Consider the following 25,525-nt stretch of genomic DNA (forward strand, 5'->3'; position numbering starts at 1 on the left):
CTTCTCCCCACAAAGATCCTTATTGTGGCGAAGCCAGCTTTGGCAAGACACTACTTGGACGTTTTTAAATCCATAAGCAGGTGCAGAATTTCAGGCGCGTCGCAAATATTACAGAGTAGAACACTGAACGGACCTGATTTTGTGGCCCGGGCCCGGCGCCCATCTGAAGCCCGAGCCCAACTTGGACCCGTTGCTCCAAGCCCAGGCCTATGCCTGCACTGCCAGGCCTTATTTGAAAACTTGTGTGGACCAGCGCTTCTGTGTGCATGCAAAACTGTGTGTGGCTGAGTGCGTGCGTACGTGAGTGAGTGAGTGAGTGAGTGAGTGAGTGAGTGAGTGAGTGAGTGAGTGAGTGAGTGAGTGAGTGAGTGAGTGAGTGAGTGAGTGAGTGAGTGAGTGAGTGAGTGAGTGAGTGAGTGAGTGAGTGAGTGAGTGAGCGAGCGAGCGAGCGAGCGTTTCGCTTTTACGTGAGTAGGGTTATGCTCCAACGTAATTTTCTGCATAACCAGCGCGGCGCTGTTGTTTACGCTGCAATAACCATGGGCCTCATAAGCACAGCTGTAGACTCCACGAATACGCAGTCTTTTGACCCCGAGCTTTCGATGTTCATCGCTACTTCCTGTCCCAGCTATCTGTCCTCCCACAACAGCTGTAAAAGTTGTGATGAAGAAGAAAAAATAACATAGACACACCGGAATGCCAAAAACGAACAACATTTGCAACGTGCGAGTTGCACTTGCAGCTGCAGAGACTGCTGCAGGCATTCTGCGCTCTACCGCTTTGTAGCATGCTTCTCAATATGGCGGAAATCGGAAAGCGCGTCGAATTCATCAAGCGCGCACGTCTGTATTTGCGCACAGGACGACGAATGCCGCTGTTCGTCGCACTCGAGACATATTGCATGTGGTCTGAAAACGCGGAGCTCTCCACGCTGGAGACCCTCGAAGAGTGCCTAATGCATACTTGATGTGTTCGCCGTCCACTCTGTCAAAAGAGCGGGAGAGTTAAGTAGGAAAACACGCGAGAAAGCCTTGTACGCGCGCAAAGCAGGTGTAAGCAGATGCTTCTGCTGAAAGTGCCTATGATGGTAAAACCTCCCCAAGCAATCCACTCATTTGCCTTACCGCTTTAACGTAACCACTTCAAGTGAATAATGGTTTATGCCATACTAAAATTCTTGACCCTTAAGACTGAAAGGACGCGGAAAAGCGTTTGTACTCAGCACTTGTATTCCGCCTTGACTGCATAATGGTCGCAAGTTCTGTTCAGTATCACTTCACAATCAATCAATCAATCAATCAATCAATCAATCAATCAATCAATCAATCAATCAATCAATCAATCAATCAATCAATCAATCAATCAATCAATCAATCAATCAATCAATCAATCAATCAATCAATTTCATTAACGTACCTTGGAAAAATCTGGTGGTCTTGGTAGTGGTACTCGTGAGAAATTCTATAACATACATACACAGATCTATATACATAAATAAACAGAAATAAGAAGTGCACGTTCTATATAAATGCGGTGTACAATATATAACATACATAATATAACACAACATAACATAGCATCACATAAAAGAAAACAAAGTGTAGCATATAAATACACAAAACAAACATTGATTGAAATTTCTTGAAGTCTGGACACGAATCACACGGTAACCGTCAATGGAACAAGGCGGACACATACATAAGAACAAACAAGAATAAAGAGTACACATGCAGTACACCAACGTTCCACCACATAACATACAGAAAGAACATTGACATTTCTGGAAATAAATCATGAAACGAATTCGAGTGCTGCCTGGAAAGTGGGCAAATATCTCTGGAACATGTCAATTTCGTGCGAGTGTTCGTTGCAGGCCCACGGAATCCTGGCCAGTGGATACTTCGAGACGCCAGAATTAGATACATGAAAACGTCTAGACACCCCAGTTATTTTTCATGGAATTCTTTTACTAACGTTATCCAATATTGTTTTACAATGAATGAGACCAGTCACAAGGTAAAATAAGAAAGTTAAGTCAGCTTTCGTGCGTTTTCAGTCCAGGTCTTCTAGACAGAGCGAGGACTGCGAGTGCATGAGGCCATTGTTCACACCCGACACGCCTGGAGCAACGATACCGATGTACAAATTTCACCTGAACTCTGTCTTACTCGTACTCGATCTCTGTTAAACCAGAAGGCATTGTTGCATACGACAGCGGCGTATTCCAGCAGAGGTCGGCGCAGGCTTGCATACAGCTTAAGAAATACACCTACATTTCTGAACTCCCTCGAGATTCGACTTGCTGTGCCCAGGTCGCGCAGGCCGCGCTTAGTGGCACATTCTATGTGGGGCGAGAAGGTTAGCTTGGACTCAAAGACGGTTCCAAGGTCAGTAACTTCGCACTCCCGAGAGAATGTGGTTTTTCTGAGGTGGTAAGGGAAGCGGAACTCATCTGTCTTACACATATATTACTTTGCTTTCGTCTTTTGGCCGTTTAGCACTAGTTCATATTGCAAGCACCAATCTACTACTACTACAAAATAGTAGTAGTAGTAGTAGTAGTAGTAGTAGTAGTAGTAGTAGTAGTAGTAGTAGTAGTAGTAGTAGTAGTAGTAGTAGTAGTAGTAGTAGTAGTAACTACTACTACTCCCTCTGTTTTCTCCGATCTCGTTCTCTGCAATGTTTCCGCCAACCAAGGCAGATGCAGAACGGAACGCGGCAAAAGTAAATTGGAACAAGTAAACGTATGAAAACGATACGAAGGTCTTGAACCTTCTTGCGCCGCTCCTCCCCCCTCGTTAGGCCGTCTTCGAAGTTCCTTCCCGTCATTGGTGGTGCAATCAGGATCGAACTTTGAATGTCTCGAGGTCGTCGTGATGCTTATTCGGCCACGTACCTCGGCAGTTGAGCCGCGTCGGGCCGCCGTGTTATAGGTTCTAAAAGCGGCGTCGACCATTGTGTTCATTTAGCTCGTAGTTCGATGCCTGGAGCTTTCGACAATGTACTAAAAACATTGCGTAGAGATGCGCTCACTCAAAAAAGAGCGGCAGCTGGTTCTGTCGCGAGAACGAGGACGACAACGACGACACAGACGTTGATGACGGCAAGACAACCCTTACTATGACAACGACAGCCGTGGAACGACGGGAATGGGCGATAGGCTCGACGACAACATCGAAGACAACAACAGCCATGGCAACACGTCGACAAAGACGACGATAACGGCACGACGGCAATTATGGCACTAGAACGAAGAAAGAACAATGATGGGATGATGATGGCACGCGGCAAGATGGTTCACACGTCACGGACCTGTAATCTAACCCAGGGAGGTGAACTGATGAAGTATTCATCTTTTTTTCTTCCTTCCAGCCGCTCGTTGTGCGAAGACGAAACGATGACTATAACCGTGATGATGGCAGCTGCGACAGAGGTCATGAAATCTAGATTACGTATACTCTTAAATGGACACTAACGAGTGACACTTAGTTAGCTTACACTAATCGTCTTTCAAAAGCTGACTTTAATCAACTTGGCAGAAAAGGTTGATTATTACTAGACAGAAGTCTAAGCTTCACTCTTATCTTTCTTCTTCGATATTATTTCGTGCCGATATATAAGTTCCTTGTACGTTAGCCTGTTTTGATGTATTTCATCGTATACCTGGCTTGTTAAGGCCCATGATAAGTTCTCGAAACTCGCTAAGTTGAGCCTTTTGTTCCCTCAGAATGCAATGTATTCTTCTTTTTCATTGCTTTTTTGTTTTCTTTTCTTCTTTTCTCTCTCTCTCTCTCTCTATCTCTCTCTTCGGAAGCCCTATACCATGACGTCACGGAGGGCTGGTGCGGCTCCTTCGAAGTGGCGTGGCCCATCCGCTGTTGCGTTCTCCAGTGTAGCGTACCCCACCGCTGCCGACCAGTTGTTCCGACGCCTGGTTCTTCAACCTCGACCGGCGTTACTATTGGGTAGCGTGGCGTTGTCGGCAGGCTACAGGCGTCCAGTAGACCATGACGATCAGGCAGGGACGAGACGGCTTCTAGTGCGAAACTTGCGTGGTTTGTTCAATGGTTGGTGAAAGATAAGAAGAAGAGAATGAAGTGAAAAAGTATATTGCGGGGCCCTTTAAATAGGCCCACTAAAATCGTAGGCGGGATCTTGCTCACGTCCACGTCACGTGACATGCACTGAGTCCTACGGTGCTTGGGCGGCGGCACCCTCTTTCCCAGGACGATGTTTTCCCGAACTTGCTTCCGCTGGTGGCAACTCGCGGGTCCTGGGGATCGTAGGCAGCTGATCCCTTCTTTTTCGCGCGTCGTTGACTCGCGGACAGGGCGTCTGGTTGTGGATGGGCGGCTGATCCATTCTACCAGTTGACGTCCTCACGAGCGTGCCTCCGATGGCGGCAGCCCGGGGGCCCTATGTGGTTCGCGGAAAGCGTTCCCCCCTACAGTTTGACAGCTCGCGTAAAAGATTTTACGCACACACACAAAGGGGCCTGTGAACACCGCGGGGCGTCCGCCAGACCGGCATCCACTCGAGACAACCATAGCAAATTAGGAATCCATTCTTCGTTTCGCTTAGGCATGCACACACGCGAAGGGCCTGTAGGTACTGCGGTGCACCTGCCAGACCGGTAACCACTCGATACAACCACAGAAAATTAGGAATCCAGCCTCCGTTTCCATGAGGCATGGTGGTTGAGCATCCTTTTTGTGCCCGGGGTGTTACACGCCAACTGTAACACTGCCTTTCGTTCTCGCGCCTTTTATGAATTCCGAAGCTGCCCCTAACGACAAAGTTGACGTTTTTGCTATTGATGAAACGATAGCCAATTAGTACACGTTAACTAGTACCCATTAACATTTAACATTAATCTAACGTTTATCTTTAGCGTCTCTTCAATAAATTCACAGAGTACTTGCGAGCAGTTGCTTCTACTCAAGCGCAAGTGAGGCGCGGTGTGACGTTTTCAAACTAGTTGTGTAGAACCATACTCGCTGCTATACACTACACTCTCAAGCATCGTCAAGCGTTGCCACGTTAATTGTCCTCACAGTGACGTAACACCTGGGTTATTATATACCAGTCTTCTTCGTTCGCTTCACCGGTGCGAATAGCCGCGCAAACGCTTGCTACGGACGGTCATCACCACGAAGGCGAGTAATTCCACGATGTCTACGGCCAGTACAAAATAAATAAATAAATAAATGACATGGTCGTGCACACCGCCACCACGTTAATGCACCTCTAACTTCGCACGTCAACTAAGATAAAGGCACCAGGCACGGTCGCCATCTCCTCGGCAGAAAACCTATACTATAATCAAAGCTTCAAATCACCTCGGCACAGACACGGGGAGAGCAAACAACGTACAAATCAAAAGGCGGGGAGACTGAACACGAGAATAGCATTGTGGGAGGCCGGCATCGCAGTCACAGAACTGCAGGGTCCAGAGATGAAGAGATAAAACGAGGGAGCGCGCAAACAGAGAGGTATGTGTGTCCTATAGGAAACAATACCGTGGTTAAAAGAGCCATACTAAAAAAATAATAAAATGTAAATTGCAAGTGGCGTGGTGTAGGTCACAGCGACCAAGATAGAACATATGCCCGCGCCCCACGTTGTACGTTACACATCTCTCTCTCTCTCTCTCTCTCTCTCTCTCTCTCTCTCTCTCTCTCTCTCTCTCTCTCTCTCAATTTCTCTCAATTTCTCGTGGTAGCATAGCTTAGCCGGAAGTGAAACGCAGTGAGAGGAGGGACGCTACCGTTCGTGAGTGCATCACCGCGCCCGGCGAGTGTTCGTTATCTGAAATGGAGAAACAACGCGGGCTATAAGTCCGAGTTACAGAAGGGTGCGTGCGCAAAACACAGAGCCAGTAAGACTCTGCACAGAAATAGAGCACGGCAACGACTACAGCATTATTATTATTATTATTTAGTTTGAACACATATATACATTTAACAGGAAAGGGAAAGCGAGGAGCAGGCTGGCAGCTGCCAACGGAAGGGGCACAACGCCTGCCTACTCTTCAGAAGGGAGGTGGCAGCATGCAACACAAATGGAAGATAGAAAGGAGGGGAGGAAGGAGCAATGAAATGAAAGAGCAACAGGACAAATCTAAAAGAATAAGGTAGAACACACAGTACAGGTCACACACAGTTGGGCTGGTAACTGTAGGTCACACTACTACAAAATGTTGAATAGAATGACGACTATAGCAGCACGACGAGAAACCACGCAGCTATAGAAACCACAACCGATGACTATAATCCGCGCCTATAAGTACATGGCGAACTGAACCGTATAGTTCTTTAGAGGACGGACGGATGGACCGACCGGCCGGCCGGCTGACTGGCTGCCTGGCTGGCTGGCTGGCAGGCGGGCGGATGGACGGACGGACGGATGGTTGGATGGATGGACGGATGGATGGATGGATGGATGGATGGATGGATGGATGGATGGATGGATGGATGGATGGATGGATGGATGGATGGATGGATGGATGGATGGATGGATGGATGGAGAGGAGGGTCACATGTATGATATAAGAAGGAAAGACAGCAATACGGACGCATTGAGATGTCGGCGGGTTGTTAAATACCTATATACACTGATATCCCGCACAAATTCTCAAGGATCCTTTAAATTCTTAAGGTGTACGTTCCAAGGCCCAATAAATCAGTGTCGACATTATAGTATCCCACGAAGAATCCACTTGGTTGTCGTAAGCAGTGTCATGCCATCGTAAGATAGGACATGTGGACAGAACAATTTTCTCAATGGTGCAGTGAATGAATGAATGAATGAATGAATGAATGAATGAATGAATGAATGAATGAATGAATGAATGAAGGAAGGAAGGAAGGAAGGAAGGAAGGAAGGAAGGAAGGAAGGAATCTCCCGTGGCTCAATGACTTTAAGCATTTTGTTGATCAAGGAGGAGCAGGCGAGGGCAGAGTGGATCAGGAAAATCAGCGAGTAATCGAACTGGTGCCGTGCACTTCCAAAAGGTCGAAATCAAGCCTTCTCTGCATGCAAGCGACAGGAGCAGCGTACCGACAGTGCGCAAGGAATACGAGACGAGGTAGCTGTTCCTTAAATTAAGCATTTGCTCTTGCAAAGCGCGTTCCTCGGTACGTTTTCGTCGTGTCTTCCACGCAGAAAGCCGCAGTGTCACGACGTTGTATATTTGAATAACACTGATTTGGCGCAACGGATACATGTGACAATACGGCTCTATAATTCGTCACTGGTCATCGCGTGGCATTCTATGGTATGCGTACATATCACATTGTGCAGTCCACTTCCCACAGCCAACACTTCGTGAACCCTCGGTGACCTCATACGAAAAAAAAAATGCATTTTTTAGCCTGTGTACATAATAATTTGCTATCTTTCGGACTGCTACCGTCTTCTTTTTTTAACTTGTCGTGCGTGTTCCTCAAAAAAAGGAAATTTCTGCTGGTTCTTGGATCAGCCGATATTGCCACATGTACGCGGCGATACAGCGTTCGATAACCCTTTCAAATCCCATGTGCCTGCCTACAATTTCTTTGACCAATTAATCTCACTTAGCCGTCAGCCCTTGTGTTTGTACCTAAGGCAGAAAGTTAGGCCAGGCGAAATTTAGGCAAACAAATGCTCTGCTCCAGCGCGATTTAAGGAAAAACGGAGAAGAACGCAGAGACAGAAAATACGACAGTTGCAAGGTGTACTTTTCCTGTCGGGTTTTTACTTCTGCACTCTTTTCCGTTTTTCATTACAAGCTGGAACGTGTCTTCGTGTTTGTGAAATATATATCTCCGCTATAACCACACACCCACGTATCTTCCCTCAGTTCGGCGCCATCACGCGGCATTCACGCATTTGCGCTGCATGTTTACTGCATTTACTCATTCACCCATTTGCTGGTTCTTTAGCGCCACTCCACCACCACCATATACCACAGACACCCCGCGGACAAGTAGCGAAAAGTACCACAGAAGTGGTACTGTGAAGGAAAAGTGGGGAATATAGGAAAAAAATATAGCAAGGAAAGTGTGAGCTATGCAGGATGCACCTTCCTCGTGTTTCCTTTCCTGTTAAATAAATGCGTGTTCCCCAGCGCAAGGCATCACGCGGAAATTACATTTAGCGGTCGTCAGTGGACGTTCCACCGTCTGCGTTCCAAACGAGAGACAAACTCGCATGTTCTCATTATACTTGATCTCTGGCAGCGGCAAAGACGAACGTGACCGTCGCCGTAAATCTATAGACAAGTGACCCTGGCGCATGGGGCCGTCCTGCACAGTTATCTCTAAGCGTGCTGGTATAAAGCGCACGGTAGCACAGCCCGTCAAACCCGATAGCCGAAGGACGACCAGTGCGTACGGTGTCGTCTGCTCTTGGCAGGCGGAAAAGCAGACGATATAGCGGCACACGGGCCTATACGGCACGCGTATAATGCGGGCCTTCTTTTTGCAGTGTTCCACGTGAAATCTAAAACAGATCTGTCCACGGACGTGGTCAGCACTGAATGCACGGTCTCCGACGACACACCCGTTGGTTTCCGCCTGTTCGAGTATGCGAGTCACACGAGAGATGAGTCGGGGGAAAAGAGACCCCACATTTGTATTCCGGCGGTAATGGGATGCGATCTCGGGACGTGCGATAAAACACCGTCGGTTACTTAACGGTATAACGGAAACCAGCTACATTATACGCTAACCGCGCCGCGGGCGGGTCTTAACGCCCATAATTCGGACGCAACACGGACTCCGCGATGTCTTATCGGCCGCTGTCTGCGCTTCGGAATCTACCCTTTGCGCGCCGGAGATCCCACTACGCCGTACTACAGTTATGCACAAAGCACTTGAGCAGTACCGAGGTGTGCTCTGGTCATAAGATATTGCATATAATAGTGTTTCGTCAGCCTTCCACCTTCTTCCACAGATCTCTGATACATATTATTCACGGTGTACAGTTAAGTCTGCATCTTGGCGAGTTTAGGCAGCTATCCAAATGGCTCGATCCACTTTTGCTGTATAGACGTATTGAAACTTCTTAACGAAGACCCGGACTTGTCTCGATCTCGACTTCAAGGTCTGCGCCCGCCAGAAAACACGAGGTGATTCCCATCGTCTGTTGAGAAGTTGTTAATCGTCTCCAAGTCACCGCCTATTCCGAGTAATTGCGTCATTCGGCGTCATTTGAAGGCGAAGTGTAAAGTCTTCCTCCCAGCAGTCGCTAGACATTTGTTTAGCTTTCTCTTTTAAATGCAGAAACCTCATAAAAGTAGGTTCAGGGGATGCCCGAGCAAAACGAGTTCTCCGTTTAGAGTATTTAGATAGAAACTCTTGAGGTAACGTTTACTCCTTTAAAAAATGTCAAATGCAATTTAAGATTCACTCTAGGGTGTTATTCTGGACATTGGCGAATTCAGCCATATTGTCGAATTAGCCACCTTATCATCTTTGGTTGGCTCAAAATGCCAATATGGCAAAATTTACCAGTAGAACAAGCAGCACCCCGCGCATGTTCTCACAATGCATAATTTCATTATTATTATTATTATTATTATTATTATTATTATTATTATTATTATTATTATTATTATTATCATTATCATTATTATTATTATTAGTAGTAGTAGTAGTAGTAGTAGTAGTAGTGGTAGTAGTAGTAGTAGTAGTAGTAATTGGTTGTTCTTTAATTAGATAAATAAAAAGGGAGGGAAGGAAATTGCTACTGACCATAATTGCTCTGGGGGGAGGTAGAGGGAGGATATAACAGAGAGGAGAAAGTAAAGAAGATAGCTATTTAACGTATATACAACAAGGCGATTAGATGAGATAGTCACAGCTTTTACGATTATCGTGCATATGTGTGCAGAAAGTAATTGCCTCGCTGCGTTCATTCAGATAAACTATACGATGAATTGGAAATTGAGAGAGATAACACGTGATAGATAACGACGCAAGAACATGTGAAGCCACAAACGCGAAACTTGTTACCAATCAGTCACATGGTATATGACTAGGGTGGTTTTCCGGCCCACTTGGTGCATGAAGATAGTGATGGTTCCAGCAGGTGTAGACGCGAGCACAAGAAAAAAGAAAAAAACGCACAGGACAACACTGGACTTACAAATGAAGTTCATTGCGAACAATAACTGAACGCGATCGCAGCGTCAGAGCTTCGTCTAGTAACATTTGTAGGAAGCTCTATAATATAGGATCTGCACGTAAGGTTCACAGCGTACGGACAGTGAGCCGATCTGCAGAGGCCCTCGGCCGAGTTTCTACTTCTATATGTTGAGCTGATCCTGCAGTCGAAGCATGATTACACGATGAGCGAAAAAGGACAATTTTGTCGCCGAACAAAGTTGAGAACACTTGCGCGTCGTGGCGGTGTATTGTGGCTTTGATGTTGCGTTGCTACTATACCCCCGTGGTCGCGGCCGCAAATCCCGGCCGCGGCGGGCGCATTTCGACGGGGCCGAAATGCGAAGAACACCCGTGCGCCTTGCATTTGGTGGACGTTAAAGAAACCCCGGGTGGTCAGAATTCATCCGCAGTCACCCACTACGGCGTGCCTCATAATCGTATCGTGATTTTTTGGCACGTAAAACCACAGAATCGTTTCTTTTTTAATTGAGAACTCTTGTTGGGAGCACACAAGAAAGGCGCACGACCACCGAACGTAGACGTCGAGGTATAGGAACGCCAAGGACGCTTTGCCGGCGCAGCGTCCATAACTGAATAGAACACCGAGTTTGTATACCATCATCATCAGGCTATCTTATTTCCACTGCAGGACGAAGGCCCCTCCCTCCGATCTCCAATTACCCCTGTCCTGCGCCAACCGATTCCAACTGTAGCGTCTGCGAACTTCTTAATTTCATCACCCAGACTAGTCCTCTGCGTCCTCGAACGCGTTTCCCTTCTCTTGGCACCCGTTCTGCAACCCTAAAGGTCCAACGGTTATCTAACCTACGTATTACCTGACCTGCCCAGCTCCATTTTTTTTCTCTTGATGTCAGTTAGAATATATCGGGTATACCCGTTTGCTCTCTGATCCAAACCACTCGCTCCCTTCCTGTCTCTTAACGTTACGCCTAACATTCTTCGTTCCATCGCTCCTTGCGTGGTCCTTAACTTGTTGTCGATCTTCTTTGTCAGTATCCAAGTTTCTGCCACATATGTTAGCACAGATAGAATGCACTGAGTGTACACCTTTCTTTTTAATGATTATGGCAAGCTTCCAGTCAGTATCTGATCATGTCTGCCGGATGCGCTCCAACCCATTTTTATTATTCCGCAAATTTCCTTCTCGTGATCACGGTCCCCTGTTCGTAATCGACCTAGGTAAACGTATTCCTTCACAGACTCTTGAGGCAGAGTGGCGATCCTGAACTTTTGTTCCCTTGCCAGACTATTGATCATTATCTTTGTTTTCTGCATATTAATCTTCATCTCCACTCTTACACTCTCCCCGTTATAAGGTCCTCAATTAATTTTTGTAACTCATCCCCAGTGTTGCTGAACAGGACCATGTCATCTGCAAACCGAAGGTTGCTGAATTATTCGCCGTTGATCCTTACTCCTAAACCGTCCCAGTATAATAGCTTGAATACTTTTTCCAAGCACGTAGTGAATGGCATTGGAGAGGTTGTGTCTCCTTGTCTGACCCCTTTCTTTATAGATTTCTTTCTACTTTTCTTGTGGAGAATTAAGGCAGCTGTAGAATCTCTGTAGATGTTTTCCAAGATATTTACGTAAGCCTCCTGTACTCCTTGATTACGTATTGCCTCTATGACTGTTGTATCTCTAGTGGGTCAAATGCATTTTCATAATCTATGAAAGCCATTAGAGAGGCTGATTGTACTCTGCAGATTTCTCGATTACCTGATTGATTATATGCATGTGATTCATTGTAGAGTATCCCTTCTTAAAGCCAGTCTGTTCTCTTGGTTGACTGAAGTCAAGTGTTGTTTTATTCTATTGGAAAGTGGTGAATACTTTATAGAGTACTGGAAGTAAGCTAATGGGCCTGTAATGTTCAATTCTTTAACGCCTCCCTTTTCGTGGATTAGTATAATGTTGGCATTCTTTCAGTTCTCTGGGACCCTTGAAGTCGTGAGACATTTCATATAAAGGGCCGCAAGCTTTTCAAGCATGATATCTTCTCCATCTTTGATTAAATCGACTGTTATTCCATCTTCTCCTGCCGCTCTTCCTCGTTTCATGTGTTGTAAGGCCCTTCTAACTTCATTGCTAGTTATAGAAGGAGCCTCTATCTGTTCATTACTGCTTCGAATGGAGGTAATGTGACTGCTCTGAGTGCTGTACAGGTTAGTATAGAATTCTTCCGCTGCTTTTACTATACCTTCGAGATTGCTGATGATATTACCCTGCTTATCTTTCAGTGCATACATCTTGGTTTGTATTGTTCCAAATTTCCTTCTCACTGATTTCATGCTGCGTCCATTTTTTACTGTAGTGTCGCTGAGCGGAAATATGGGCAGGAAGAAACGGAGTGGACAGGAAAGCCGCTCCCGAGTCTTTCTTACGTTATAATTTCGAATATCCGTTGTTTTCTCCTTGTTGATCAGTTTTGATAATTCCGAGAATTCTATCTAATCTATTGAGTTCGACACTTTCATCCTGTGTCGTTTCTTTATTAGGCGCTTTATTACTTGGGAGAGCTTACCTATTGGTTGCCGTGGTGCGTTACCTTCCACTTCAATTGCTGCTTCTGAAGCCAGCCTAGTTACGGTTACATTCATTACCTCTATGTCGTCTTCATCTCGCTGTTCTAAGGCTGCATATTTGTTTGCAAGTACCAACCTGAATTGGTCTGCTTTTAGCCTTACTGCGTCTGTGCTGGCCTGTTTCTTCTTGACTAGAAATATAATGCAAAAGGATAGAAAGTTGGGCGAGTTGATACGGTAACATATACTTGGATTGTAGCGTGAAGTAGACAGGACGACTAGACTAGAAGCAGACAGGACGAGCGCTCGTCCTGCCTGCTTCTAGTCTCTGTCTGTGTCACTTCACGCTACAATCCAAGTATATTTTCTTGACTTATTTTGCTCTTTCTCTGTTCACGGTCAGGCGAATCCTAAACATCACTAACCTACGATCGCTGCACTTTACCCTACCTCAAGCTTCTACATCCTGCACTATGCTGGGATCGGCAGAAAGTATGAAATCAATTTCATTTCTTGTTTCACCATTAGGGCTTTTCCAGGTCCACTTTTTGTTGCTATGCTTTCTGAAGAAGGTGTTCATTATTCGTAGCTTAATCCTCTCCGCCAATTCTACCAACATCTATCCTCTAGTCTTTCTAGAACCGACACCGTAGTTACCATTTATAGATTTGATTTTTACCATTTGATTGCTCACCAGCCTGCGTTTCCCCCCTTTTGCTTTGAGGTGACCCATTAGAACACTATATATAGTGAGTTTGCACTTTTATCATTGCTGATTCCACATCATAAAACTGATCTACTTCATCATCATCATGACTGGAGATTGGAGCGTAGGCTTGTATTACCGCTAATCTATACATATTATTAAGCTTTATTACAACTACTGCTACCCTCTCATTAATGCCGTAGAATTCGTCAACGTTGCCCGCTATGTCCTTACAGGTTATGTCCTTATGTTCAGGTATATAAGAAAAATATGCAACGTTTCCCATTAAAGACGCGGCCCGTGTAGTTCTCAGAGAAGCCGATCGTGGCCCTTTCTGGTTTTGAGTTGCGCAGCCCTGATCCGTGTGTACAAAAATCACACGGCGCGAGTTCCGCGAGTAACAAAGCACCACGTATCTGCTGCGCAGCGTTTGAGCAAGGTGCGTTGCCGGATGTTGTGCGTGCTCTATAACAGTCCAGCTCACGGCAGCTGTGCACCGTTCGATCGCAGCTCTGCATCCAGCGAAATGAGCTCGAAAGAGGTTGCTTCCTGTAGACAGCGACCGCATGCGAAGCGCGCATTGGCCTCCACGCGTCGATATTAAAACGGAAACATAATGTGCCCAACTGAACGAAAATCCGTCGTAGTCGGCGTGACCGAAAGATGGTAGCAAAAATGGCCGACGGTGCAAAGAGTAAAAAGCACGTAAAAAAAAAAATGCTGCGATTGGCGTCAAATTTGTCAGGGAGGTTCCTGTAACACCCTACAACTTTTTCCAGTATTTGTGCCCTGTGCAGCTAAAACGAACATTTAACACTCTGATATTTGAACTTAGCTTATGAGCTACCTAATCGCACTTAAAAAAAGAAAAAATCTCGGAGCAGCTGAAGTCGAGTGCGAACATATTACCTTTCGTCTCACTAGCCTATACGCTATTCCGCTTTTCCCAAAAAAGAAGAAAAGGAAGCGGGGGTGGGGGGGAAGCTCGGTTTAGGTTACACCGAACACTACGTATATAGTCACCACGCCACGCCGACGTGAAATATTTGTTGCGTGCGATCGACCAAGCAGTGGGCCTGTAGTTCACTTCACGCAGAGGCCTTGCCACGAGAGGGATGCCCTCGTATGCCGTGGGCGTAATAATGACGTCCGCGTCGTCGTTGTTGTCGTCGTCGTAGACATTCGGCTCGTCTCTCTTGCACGTGCCGCGGACGAGCAGAAAGCAGCAGCAGCAGCAGCAGCCGAGACGGCAAAAAGCAACAGCTGCTGCCGCCGCTGCTGCAGCGGCTGCAGTCACATACGTACGAGAGCAGCCATGCGAGGAGACGAGCAAACAGCGGGCACCGTCCCGCCGTTAAGTGCGGACAGCTCGCTCGGCTGACACCCGTCAGAGGATGCGGGCAAGACAGCACAATGCGTGGAATTTTACTACTGGCGCGGCACGAACTCGGCAAATCAAAAGAGCGCTCGGATCAGCTGCTTCACCCTCTACTTTCTTTCTTCCCTTCGCGTTTAACACGTTGCTGAGTATAGCTCGACCCGAGACGACCGTTCTGAGGCAAGTTTCCTTTGCTAGTTCCTTGCTTTTGTTGCTACTTTCCTCAAAATAGTTTGCTGTATAGGCGATGCGTTTTGGCGGGAAACAAAAGAGGCCCTCGCTCGGCTCGTCCCTCTCTTTCCTCCATTGTCGCCGAAAGCGGTGACACGCCGCGGTTTCTCTCCGTGCGCGTCAGCTCAGCGCTCCGTTTCCTGCCCGGCCGACTGCGGTCGCACCTGCACGCCGGACGCGTCCGTCGACGCGGTCGTCGAGACCATCGCTGATGCACTGTAGGCAGGGTCGAGGCCCCGCCCCGGTCCTGGGGGCCCCCGGCCGCGGGCCCGGAGGGGAAGCGCGAGCCGCGAGTTATGACGATATACGTCGAAGGCTAGCTGGGACGATGAGCGCACACACGCTGAACTGTCGTCGTAAGAGAAAGTAAAGTGCGAGGTAATTGTGCTCGCAAAAGAACCGCATACCACATATAGTACACATAATTTCATTTTCACTTTCAGGCATCACTGCACAAAGACGCGCCTCTCTGACTACAATATTTGTGGAGTCGTAGAGCATCGAGTTCTTTTCTTTTTTTGGTGCAGGGCGGCCCTGCTGGTTCACAACCCATCATAGCACACCTATTTCTGAATTTTTTTTTTATTAATCACCGAAGAAGTCCGAAACGAGGCGCGACAAAAACCTGCCTATACCTATCCACCAGAGGGCGCCTCGGAGGCAATGCACTAAATGCGTGCACACCATTCTGCCCGTGCGTCACATTCCAAATGAGTTTCAATGTAGTCGCAAAAGGAGACATGATCAAGACCAAAGGTTTCATTCCAAGTATAAACGCGTATACAGTCCTGTATCTCAGGCCTGCCGTCGCTGTAAGCACCTGCAATATTAACATTTATCTCACCAAAGTTCGGCTTCGTTCGAGCCTGTAGGTTTCGCCCCTTTGTCTGCAGTGATGACCCTCATGAGGTGTTAGAATACAGTTGGACCATAACGCCTCTTAGCGCAATGACGCAAAAGTACACAACAAAGGGAAAAAGAGGAAAGAAAAAAACGAGCACTCAGCTCACTAGTACATCTCGAGCACGACAACGAGCACACCCTAGCAGCCGGCAATCGCTGCTTATAAGCACTTGGTCCCCCCTTGATTCCAAGTGGACGGAAACGTTCGTCCAGTCATCGTTCGACGTCACCGTTCGACGTCGCCGTAGATGACCCGCCCTTTTGGAGGAGGCGGGCTCACATACTCGTGTTGCACACACACACAGGTGTAATGGTCCGGAGCCGACGTCAGAGGGGCTTCGTAGAACTCTGAGCCATTCCGGGTAGCACATTGTCTTGCGTCTTGGTCAGAACGCGGGAAGGAGCCCCTGTCGGCGTTCCCGCGGCAACTCCCCCACTCATAGCAGAACAGGGCGGCGTTGTCGTGTTGCACACAAAGCCTGCTTCGTCTAACTCCTTCACTCACAACGGCGACGAGGCTAGAGGTTGGCGGCGGCGTTCCAAGATGAGGTTACCACCACTGGCGTAACTGGCTGGCAAACTTGCACTGCAGCTGGCCGTCCTTAACAACGCCTGCTTCACCACCGCCGTGGGTCAGCCCGGCATTGCACGATCTTCTGGATCGGCCAATGTATGGGGAGTGCTTAACCTCCGTAGCGAATCGGCCCGGCATTGCACCGTCTTCGGTATCGGCCTACGTACGGGGGGAGTGCTTAACGCCTGCTTCACCTCTTCCGCGGGTCGGCCCGGAATTGCACGATCTTCTGGTACGGCCAACGTATGGGGAGTGCTGAACCTCCGTAGCGAATCGGCCCGGCATTGCACCTTCTTCGGTATCGGCCTACGTACGGGGGGAGTGCTTAACGCCTGCTTCACCTCCGCCGCGGGTCGGCCCGGAATTGCACGATCTTCTGGTACGGCCAACGTATGGGGAGTGCTTAACCTCTGTAGCGAATCGGCCCGGCATTGCACCTTCTTCGGTATCGGCCTACGTACGGGGGGAGTGCTTAACGCCTGCTTCACCTCCGCCGCGGGTCGGCCCGGAATTGCACGATCTTCTGGATCGGCCAACGTATGGGGAGTACTTAACCTCCGTAGCGAATCGGCTCGGCATTGCACCTTCTTTGGTATCGGCCTACGTGTGGGGAGTGCTTAACGCCTGCTTCACCTCAGCCGCGGGTCGGCCCGGCATTGCACCTTCTTCGGTATCGGCCTACGTACGGGGGGAGTGCTTAACGCCTGCTTCACCCCCGCCGCGGGTCGGCCCGGCATTGCACGATCTTCTGGATCGGCCAACGTATGGGGAGTACTTAACCTCCGTAGCGAATCGGCCCGGCATTGCACCTTCTTCGGTATCGGCCTACGTGTGGGGAGTGCTTAACGCCTGCTTCACCCCCGCCGCGAGTCGGCCCGGCATTGCACGATCTTCTGGATCGGCCAACGTATGGGGAGTGCTTAACCTCCGTAGCGAATCGGCTCGGCATTGCACCTTCTTCGGTATCGGCCTACGTGTGGGGAGTGCTTAACGCCTACTTCACCTCAGCTGCGAATCTGCCCGGCATTGCACTATCTTTTGGATCGGTACACGTATGAAATATTGTTGGTCTATGTCCACGAAAACGAGATCCGCCAGAGTCTAACCCTAAACAGCTTCGCTACAATAAATGACAATGATTTTTGCATGATTTCCACCCAGGAGCGAGTGTAACGTGTGACAAAACGTGAATTTAAGAACCGAGCGTTGTTTGGCGCCTTCGTCCCCCTTTCTTTCTTCTCGCGTTTCTTACCGACAATATTTCGTCAGACTCTCGAATTCAAACTACGTTCGCGACGTCCTATCAAATGTCTCAGGCGTCGCGACAGCTATAGGGGCCACGTGTCGGAGGCGGTACAGATACAGGTGAACTGCAATGCATGCTCGGTTGCCACAACTTGGCGTGCTCGTTGAAACCAACAAATTGGCCGATTGCCGGCTAACTCGATCGCTTCCTCGAAACAAACAACTGCCGCCGTGTATACAGTACCGGTTTGTGGCGTGCCGCAAATCAGTTTTTTTTTTTTCGTATGCCTGCAACCAATAACAAATAAATGAGCAAAATATGCATGAAAAGCAAATGTGTCGCTTCGCTTTAAACTCAGCAGCTGCAGCTCGATCCTTGTCCTCTTTCCGTTCGTGCTTTCCGTACACTTTCAGTTGCCCTGTTTGATTTACTCCCCATGCAAGCTCCCCTTGGAGCAATAACACACTACTCGCTTGCATCGTTTAATTTTTGTTTTGTGTTTCTAGGAAACCCGCCACCCAAAAAAAAATTTAGCGACCGGTCATTCCGAGAAAGGGAACAACGACTTGTACCAATATAATTACGTCTTAGCAATCTGACCCTTCCTGACCTGGTGACCGATCCCTGAATAACATACTTCTCGAATGTCGCGGACTGCGAAAACAGCAACGCGTTCAACTTTTCTGGCGAGCAACCCGTGACGAGCAAAAAGAGAAAAGCAAACATGTTCCTAATGACATGTCTCGTGAGGCGCGCACAGTTCCAGACGCTTTCGAAACTGCTATCATGTGCACAGAGTCTAGAACCGCCCCCATCGTTTAAAGCGCGTCGCTTTACGACAACAGCAATCCTGTGAATCTTTGGAGATCATTACCCACTTGAAGTACCTATGTACGATGTGAATATCAGTAAATGAGCACTGTGATGCTATATTAAGTAATACAGTCACGAATACAATCACCGCGCTTTTCGTTCAGAGGTATCATACGCGTGAGCTACTACTCTTTACAAACCATGGCGCTGCACTCATCGACCTACAAACAATTAGTTTATAAAAAAAACTTTTGTTACTTGTGGCAGACAGAGCGACTCAGTGAATACCGCGCGTAGTGGCCGCCACGATTCAGTCACCGGTGCGCAGTGACTCCGAGATCGGCTACTTAATTTTCTCAATGTATTGCCTCCGGTATCCTCCCAGCGATCGGCCTTGGGTACGGTGATATACCACCGTGGCCTCAGGGAGTGGTGCGCTCGCCAGCAAGTTCACGCTTTGCTGCTTCCATTATAGGTGGCAGCGTTAGCTTATACTGACTATGGCATTACGCCTCTGAGGTCGAGGTCGCGGGTTCGATCCAGGCCGCACTTCTATGGACGGAAAATGCAAAAACGCTCATGCACTTAGATTTAGGTGCAGATTAAAGAACCCCGAGCGGTCAAAATTAACCCGGAGTCCCCCACTATACGGCGTCCCTCATAATGAGATCGTGGTTCTGGCACTTAAAACCACAGAATTTAATTTAATTTTGCCAAGCTTGTGGATGTTAGGGAGATTCCGCACATGCATAAACACAAGCAACATCGAGCCAACCGCGCAGGTGGTACGGGCGAGCACGCTTATTCCAACACAGGGACAACTTTTTCGGTATTAAAAATCTGGGACAGAAGCTAGCCAGCTTCCGTGTACTGCCGAGAACAACATCTATGGGCCTTGTACTACGTGTTGGCCACTTTCTTCAGGTTGTGAGCCACTTGGTGCACATGAGATACAATCTGCGGTATTTTTCCCCCCACTGGCAGCTTGGCTTTCTGTTTGCCCTATTTTTGAAGGAAGGTTTCAGCTACTGTAACCACGACGGAGCAACGATATAAGCTGAACGTAGCCGGGCGACAAGATTAAAGCTTTCCTGAATCGTGCTAAAGTCCCCTCAAGACAGTAAGATCGTGCTTGCATTGACATCTTATCACATGCAATGACATAACGAAGCTGGCAGCGGTGCCAGGTAGAACCTGACTTTTTCAATCAAACTTCCATATAAAGTGGTCAATTCGAATATTTATTGGACCAATCGCGATGTTCTATACCACCCTTGAAGTGATCTACCTGTATTATCACTACGACCGTGCCAGATATAAAGGGAAAAATCTAATAATCGATCTACGTCCGCTTTTAAGTAATTCGCGCCTCTTCATATATGAGGACGCATAGGCTGCGAATATTTACGCCAAATTTATGCAGATGGCTCCACATATAAGCTCCAATTCTGACACGATAGGTGCGTGAATTCCATCTACAAAGACAACAATCTCGGCTGCGATCAGCCATAGGCCATGGGACGTTGATCAACGGTTACGGAGGTCACCGCGCTTCGTCCCTATATCTTTCACTTAAGTTTTCGACGAGCAAGCAACGTGATCTGCGTGATCGTTGCCGATTCTCGGGCAGCACATTTCCCCACGAAGTCGCACGATGCAGAAGATCGGCAATTCGAGGCACCGACCATCAGCACACTTCGCGTATCACATCACTTATCACATGTCACATGTCTGTGAGCGGTAACCCGCTCACAGATATGTGACATAACGAGCAACGTTCAGCTGACCGTGCTGCTGAAGCGACGCACGGCGACATACCGCAGTTGGTCTCCCTACCATTATCTAACTTCGAGGGCTGTGTACATCATGTTCCTAGTGTAGCGCACAAACTCTCACCATACGTACACATAGCGCGGACTTGGCGGAATGAGGACGCCACCCACTCGACCTCAAGAGCAACGATCTCAACAGCAACGACTCCGATGGTCCAAGTAAATGTTTTCTCTCTCTTTCAATCCCCTCTTTCTCCCTAAGAATGGAACATCTGTTACGACAGGGGCTATAGAAAGGTCGCTGAGCCCTCAAGATAGCTGCAAGTGATGCGCAGTACTCTATCGTCCGCATGTTGTGAGCATGTTGTGGAGTCCTCGGACCTCGCACCAACACTTTCGCGTGTTGGTGAGAGACTCACCAACAGTGTTATTTACACAGACTCACTGAGTGTGCTCACGGCCTTTCATTCTGGAAATGCAATGGCTCCTCTGCTTGGAGACCTCATACACAGCATTACAGCAGCCACAGCTCAAGGCCAAAACATCAGGCTCTGCTGGGTACCAAGTCATGTTGGCATAAAAGGCAATGAAAGAGCGGATTTGTGCGCTGCTCAAGCTTACGGCAAGCAAATTAAGAATGTAAATATGCCCTATAGAGATTGCATGAACTTACTACATAGTAATGCAAGGAAAAAATGGCAGTCCACTTGGAACAAGGAACTAAATAACACGCTACAATTAATAAAACCAGTTCTAGGTGAATGGAAGTCATGCGTGCACCAGAAGCGTTTCAAGGAAGTCATTATCTGCCGTCTCCGTATAGGTCACACACACATTGCACACAACTTTCTGCTGAAGAAAGAAGACAAACCAATTTGCACTTGCGGAGATGAACTTACAGTCAACCACATTTTAATTTCATGCTGTAAACTGGAAAAGCTACGGAAAAAGTGCTTTTCCCCGTTTTATAACCAATGCGTCCCTTTTCACCCAGCACTTCTCTTGAGTGATATGTCTTCAATTGTGGATATGTCTAGCGTTTTTATATTTTTAACTGAAGCTGGTTTTCTTAAAGATATGTAAATCATCACGCAGTACTTCACCTCGTACACCACAGCCATTTCTCATTCCCGAGAAAAAGGCTGAGGACCTTATTTGATTGGTTAGGAGCCTCGAGATCCTTGCCCTGGCAAGGATGGCCGCTGAGGTTACCCGACCCCCTTTAAAAGTTTTTATCAGTACCCATTGTTACAATCTTTTTCTTACTCCATCATGAGGTAACTATTTAAGCACTCAACACCACCAACAATTATTTACATTTTTACAGAATTGCACGGAAAATTCTCCTATACCTCGAGCTTGGCGCATGATGGCCTTAGTTGCCTATGTGCCATAAAACACAACACAACACCTATCCTCGGTCCGAACGTCAATGCAAAAGAAATGTGGCACATCTGCGCTGCGACCACTCGACACAGCTGCTCGGGCAAGTATTTAATAAAAAGCAACGTCTCGTGCAGTCCTGGTCAGTCAAGGACAAACTGAAGATACCTTACACTTTCGCGTCATTTGGCCTATACAGCAGCAGCAGCCATCGAGGGACTCTGAGACGAAGGTAAGACAACACTCGTACTACACCGCAAAAAATATTTTAATGGTGGTGTTACACATTCCCAAGTCCCACACTGAACGCCTTCTCATGCCCACTTTTTTTTTTCGTTTTTTTTTTGCGTCTTGTCGCCCACCTGGAAGCCCTCATGGCAATTTGTCCATTAGCTGGCAGTTGTGCGCGGCTTCGACTTCGGGCGCCTATTCGTTGCCGACTGTGGCGTTGTTTGCTTGCAAGCGCTGCAGCGAGATAACAGTGACGTGGGATAGAAGCCAACCCAATGCTTTTGCAACAGTTCCTGAAGGACGCGTCACTAACACAGCTAAGCATTCCGGACCACACCGTCCCGTTTCCCCGCTTTCAATCATGTATGAGCGTCTATATTTTGTTTTTTGGAGGAAGAGTCCGTTTTCGAAGTGTTCACACGTGGGTCTAATGTCACCCGGCGAAACCGCCGCCACGGCATCGGACAGGCTTTCCGCAGCTTGGCCGTCAATCTCGCTTACATATCATCCAGGATCTGCCATCTGCGCCCAGGATAACACAGCCTCACGATTTCGCTACCGTCCCAATAAGGTTCGCCAGCCGGACAGCGCGTCTAAGCCCTTGTATTCTCGGCCAAAACATTGTTCTGCGGCTGTCAGGGACAAACGGCAGTCGGTGGCGGCGAAACGTCCGAGAGTTCAGTTGAAGTCGGGACACTCCTCCTCGATGTGCACCACGCGCGCGGTGACCTGTCGATCGCGCGACGATCCTCTCATCGACCGCGACGGCCCGGGCGGGTCCTCGAAGATGTGCACCACGCGGGACGAGCTGCGACGCTTCGGCATGGCGTCGTCCATGATGCGTATCGTTTGCATCGCGGGACACGGCTCGGGAAGCAGCTGCTCACAGCGCCGACCCATCGAGGAAGACGAGTCAGCCAGGATGCGAACGCCGGTGAAGCTGCCGCCGCCGCCACCGCTGCAGGTCGTGACATTGGGTTGCTGGTAGCCGCCGTAGCTGTCGCTGCTGCAGATGACCTGTAGTGTGAACGGGCGTAGAGAAAAAAAAAGAAGCATTAGGAGTTACTGCATTCAGTAGAGGAAAACCCCAAAATGTGCGCACGTGCGCGTGATAACAATCATGCGAAGCCAGCAGACGGCAGTTTCGTTCCCTTTCCCACGCTGCCAGTTATAATGCACGATCCTGTTTCGTTATACATACTATATATTGCGTAAAGCCTACTGAATACTGCACTCTTGCCTTTAGCACTAATCAGTAATGTGATTCGGCGCATTGAAGTCACAGGACTCACCAAACGCCGCTACGATATAATGCTATATGCTTGCAGAAGAAAGTACAACCCTTCCTACTAAGCTTCTCGGGCGCGTAGATTAGAAAACCAAGTCTAGGCTAACCAGTCTATCGTCAACACAGGGACTTGGACTTACAACAATTACTGCTACGCGCGACTACATCACGCCAAAACGGCACATGGAGACAGCGTAGGCGTGTTGTGGTCAGGATTCAGTCGCCACTTAAATGCCGACCAGGGGCGACGACCCATTCGCCAACACTCGTGGGCGTGGGAAGTGCCCTTAGCCCAGCGTCTTCAATCAGACTGCGTTCTCCGGGACCTGCAGGGCGCACGCTCCATCCCGCGCTCCAGAAGTGGGCTCACCTGCACACCGGCAGGGCCACACGCTCTGCTCGACCGCACAGGCGCGGGTCGCGGCTGTACCACGACCGGATTTCCGGGCTGCTCGTTGATGACGGTGACCGACGTCAGACCCGGCCCCGTCTCCTGGCCGAGCGTCGTCTCGAAGCAGATGGGCAGCCGCTTGTTCGCCAGCAGCGAGTACGGGTCGCAAAGCGTGCTCTTCAGGCTGGCCACAGTGGCCAGCTTGGTGCCGGAGCCCGAGGCGGCGGCGGGCTTTGCGGCGCCCTTGTCCTTGTCCTTGTCCTTGTCGTCCTGGCCTTCCTTGCCACGGTCACGCTCCCGCTTCTCTTCCTCCTCCTTGGTCAGCGGTCGGCCCACGGTCACCTCGAGGCCTCCCTCGGGCGTGATGCGCCAGTCGAGGCGTGACCCCTTGATCTTCGGAGGCGCGGGCATGCCGATGGTCTCCACGGGGCCGCAGAAGACCTTGGTGAGCGAAGACTGGCGGGTAGCCATCATCTGCGACTGCTGCGCCGAGGGGTCTACCGCGAACATGCGCACGCCTTCGTCCATGCAGACCATGTCGTTGGGGTCGCCCAGCGTGATGACGCGAACGCTCCTGCCGGCCATGATGATTCTGCTGCTGTTAGTGCTACGTCGTGGGCTACCCGAGAGGCGGCTCTTCTCTGGCGGGGGGTGCGGGGGTGACTGCCCACTATCACCCGGGCGGGAGCGCACCCGTCACAGAATTTCGCACCCGAGCAGAATTTAGATCACATACGTCACCGGGAGAGGGCCCGTGGCAGCTGCCTACTTCGTAGGTCTTTGGCGGCCATCGCCGAGCTCCATCGGTGAGACGACGGCCTGCGGCTGCTGGTCCCGGTGTGGAACGCGAGCACGAGCCTTCGCGCTACGGTTGATAATGATGATGATGACGACGACGCTGTGGCAACGCATTTCGTAGCGAGCGATGCCAAAATATGCCTTACCCCCGAAGGAGGAAGAGGAAGTGATTGTTCTCTTCTCCCAAGAAACTTATGTCTCGTTCGTCTAGTGTGGGTGCCAGGTCACAAAGGCCTAGCATTAAACGAATATGCAGATGCGCTCGCAGTAGCATCCCACGATGGTCCTATATGCCCCATTTTACCTTCGTCAGCTTTCATCACTGCGGCGCGATTCAGAAAATATGCAACTCTAAATGAGCTTCTTCAAGATCATTTCTCGGCAACTCCAAAAAACGTCATCGCAACTTATATATACGCATCACACCGGGAAGAAAAATCAGACGTTGGAATCCCTTGTGGTGAACTTGGTTTGCCTTCTTTCTTTTCGAATAAGTTCGCGCAATCATCATTGGCAACGTCTGATTTCCCGCATCTCAGTTTTTCTTGGAATAACAAATGGGTGCTCCGCTAGAAAAATTGAAGTAATCATTACAAGACTATACGGTGTCTAGTCCCCCCACTGAACCTTTACCTCCACATGTCTGGTCTGGCTATATCGCCCATGTGTCCTTTGTGCAATGAGACTGAATATCTGGAACACTTCTGGAAGCCACCGTTTCATTATCCAACGGAAAAGATTTTTAGAAGAACCCTTCCAAAAGCCTGGCTTGAATTTAACTCTTCTTTTAACTCTTTCCTTTGGGGCTACCGTACTGGGTTACAGCCACAGGAACGTTTGTGAAGCCCTCTGCATCTTTCTGCGTGAGACAAAACGAACTGCATGTTAGAATTCTTCAAAATTCTTATAATGTTCACAAAATTCACAAAAATATCTAGATAACTGATTATTCATACCTGTAACAGTAGACACTTTAAATCCCAATTGCAAGATAATTATTTCATTTCACCTGAATTTATTCAGAAAAAACTGCTAACAGTTCTTTCACCGCCCGGTTCATGGCCGATCCCCCAGAGTGGGTTGCGCCATTTCACTAGGGAACAAGAACAAGAACAAG

At 48.5% G+C, this 25,525-nt stretch overlaps 1 protein-coding gene across 1 annotated transcript; it reads right to left on the minus strand.

Annotated features, from left to right (window-relative positions):
* Positions 1 to 21,796: 21,796 nt before the first annotated feature.
* LOC126516957 (uncharacterized) lies at positions 21,797 to 24,492 on the minus strand. The gene is made up of 2 exons (XM_050167037.3): positions 23,590 to 24,492; positions 21,797 to 22,948 (listed from the first exon to the last, which is right to left on the minus strand). The coding sequence occupies exons 1-2, from the start codon at positions 24,193 to 24,195 to the stop codon at positions 22,610 to 22,612; spliced, it is 945 nt and encodes a 314-aa protein (XP_050022994.1). The 5' UTR covers positions 24,196 to 24,492; the 3' UTR covers positions 21,797 to 22,609.
* Between the last annotated feature and the right edge of the window lie 1,033 nt (positions 24,493 to 25,525).

This window comes from Dermacentor andersoni, chromosome 3 (genome assembly GCF_023375885.2).
Source record: "Dermacentor andersoni chromosome 3, qqDerAnde1_hic_scaffold, whole genome shotgun sequence".
NCBI classification, from domain to species: Eukaryota; Metazoa; Arthropoda; class Arachnida; order Ixodida; family Ixodidae; genus Dermacentor; species Dermacentor andersoni.

Coding starts and splice junctions, on each gene's coding strand:
- LOC126516957 (XM_050167037.3), bottom strand. CDS start 24,195: ATGGCCGGCAGGAGCGTTCGCGTCATCACGCTGGGCGACCCCAACGAC. Junction 22,949..23,589: donor GTGGCCCTGCCGGTGTGCAG/GTGAGCCCACTT, acceptor TTCACACTACAG/GTCATCTGCAGCAGCGACAG.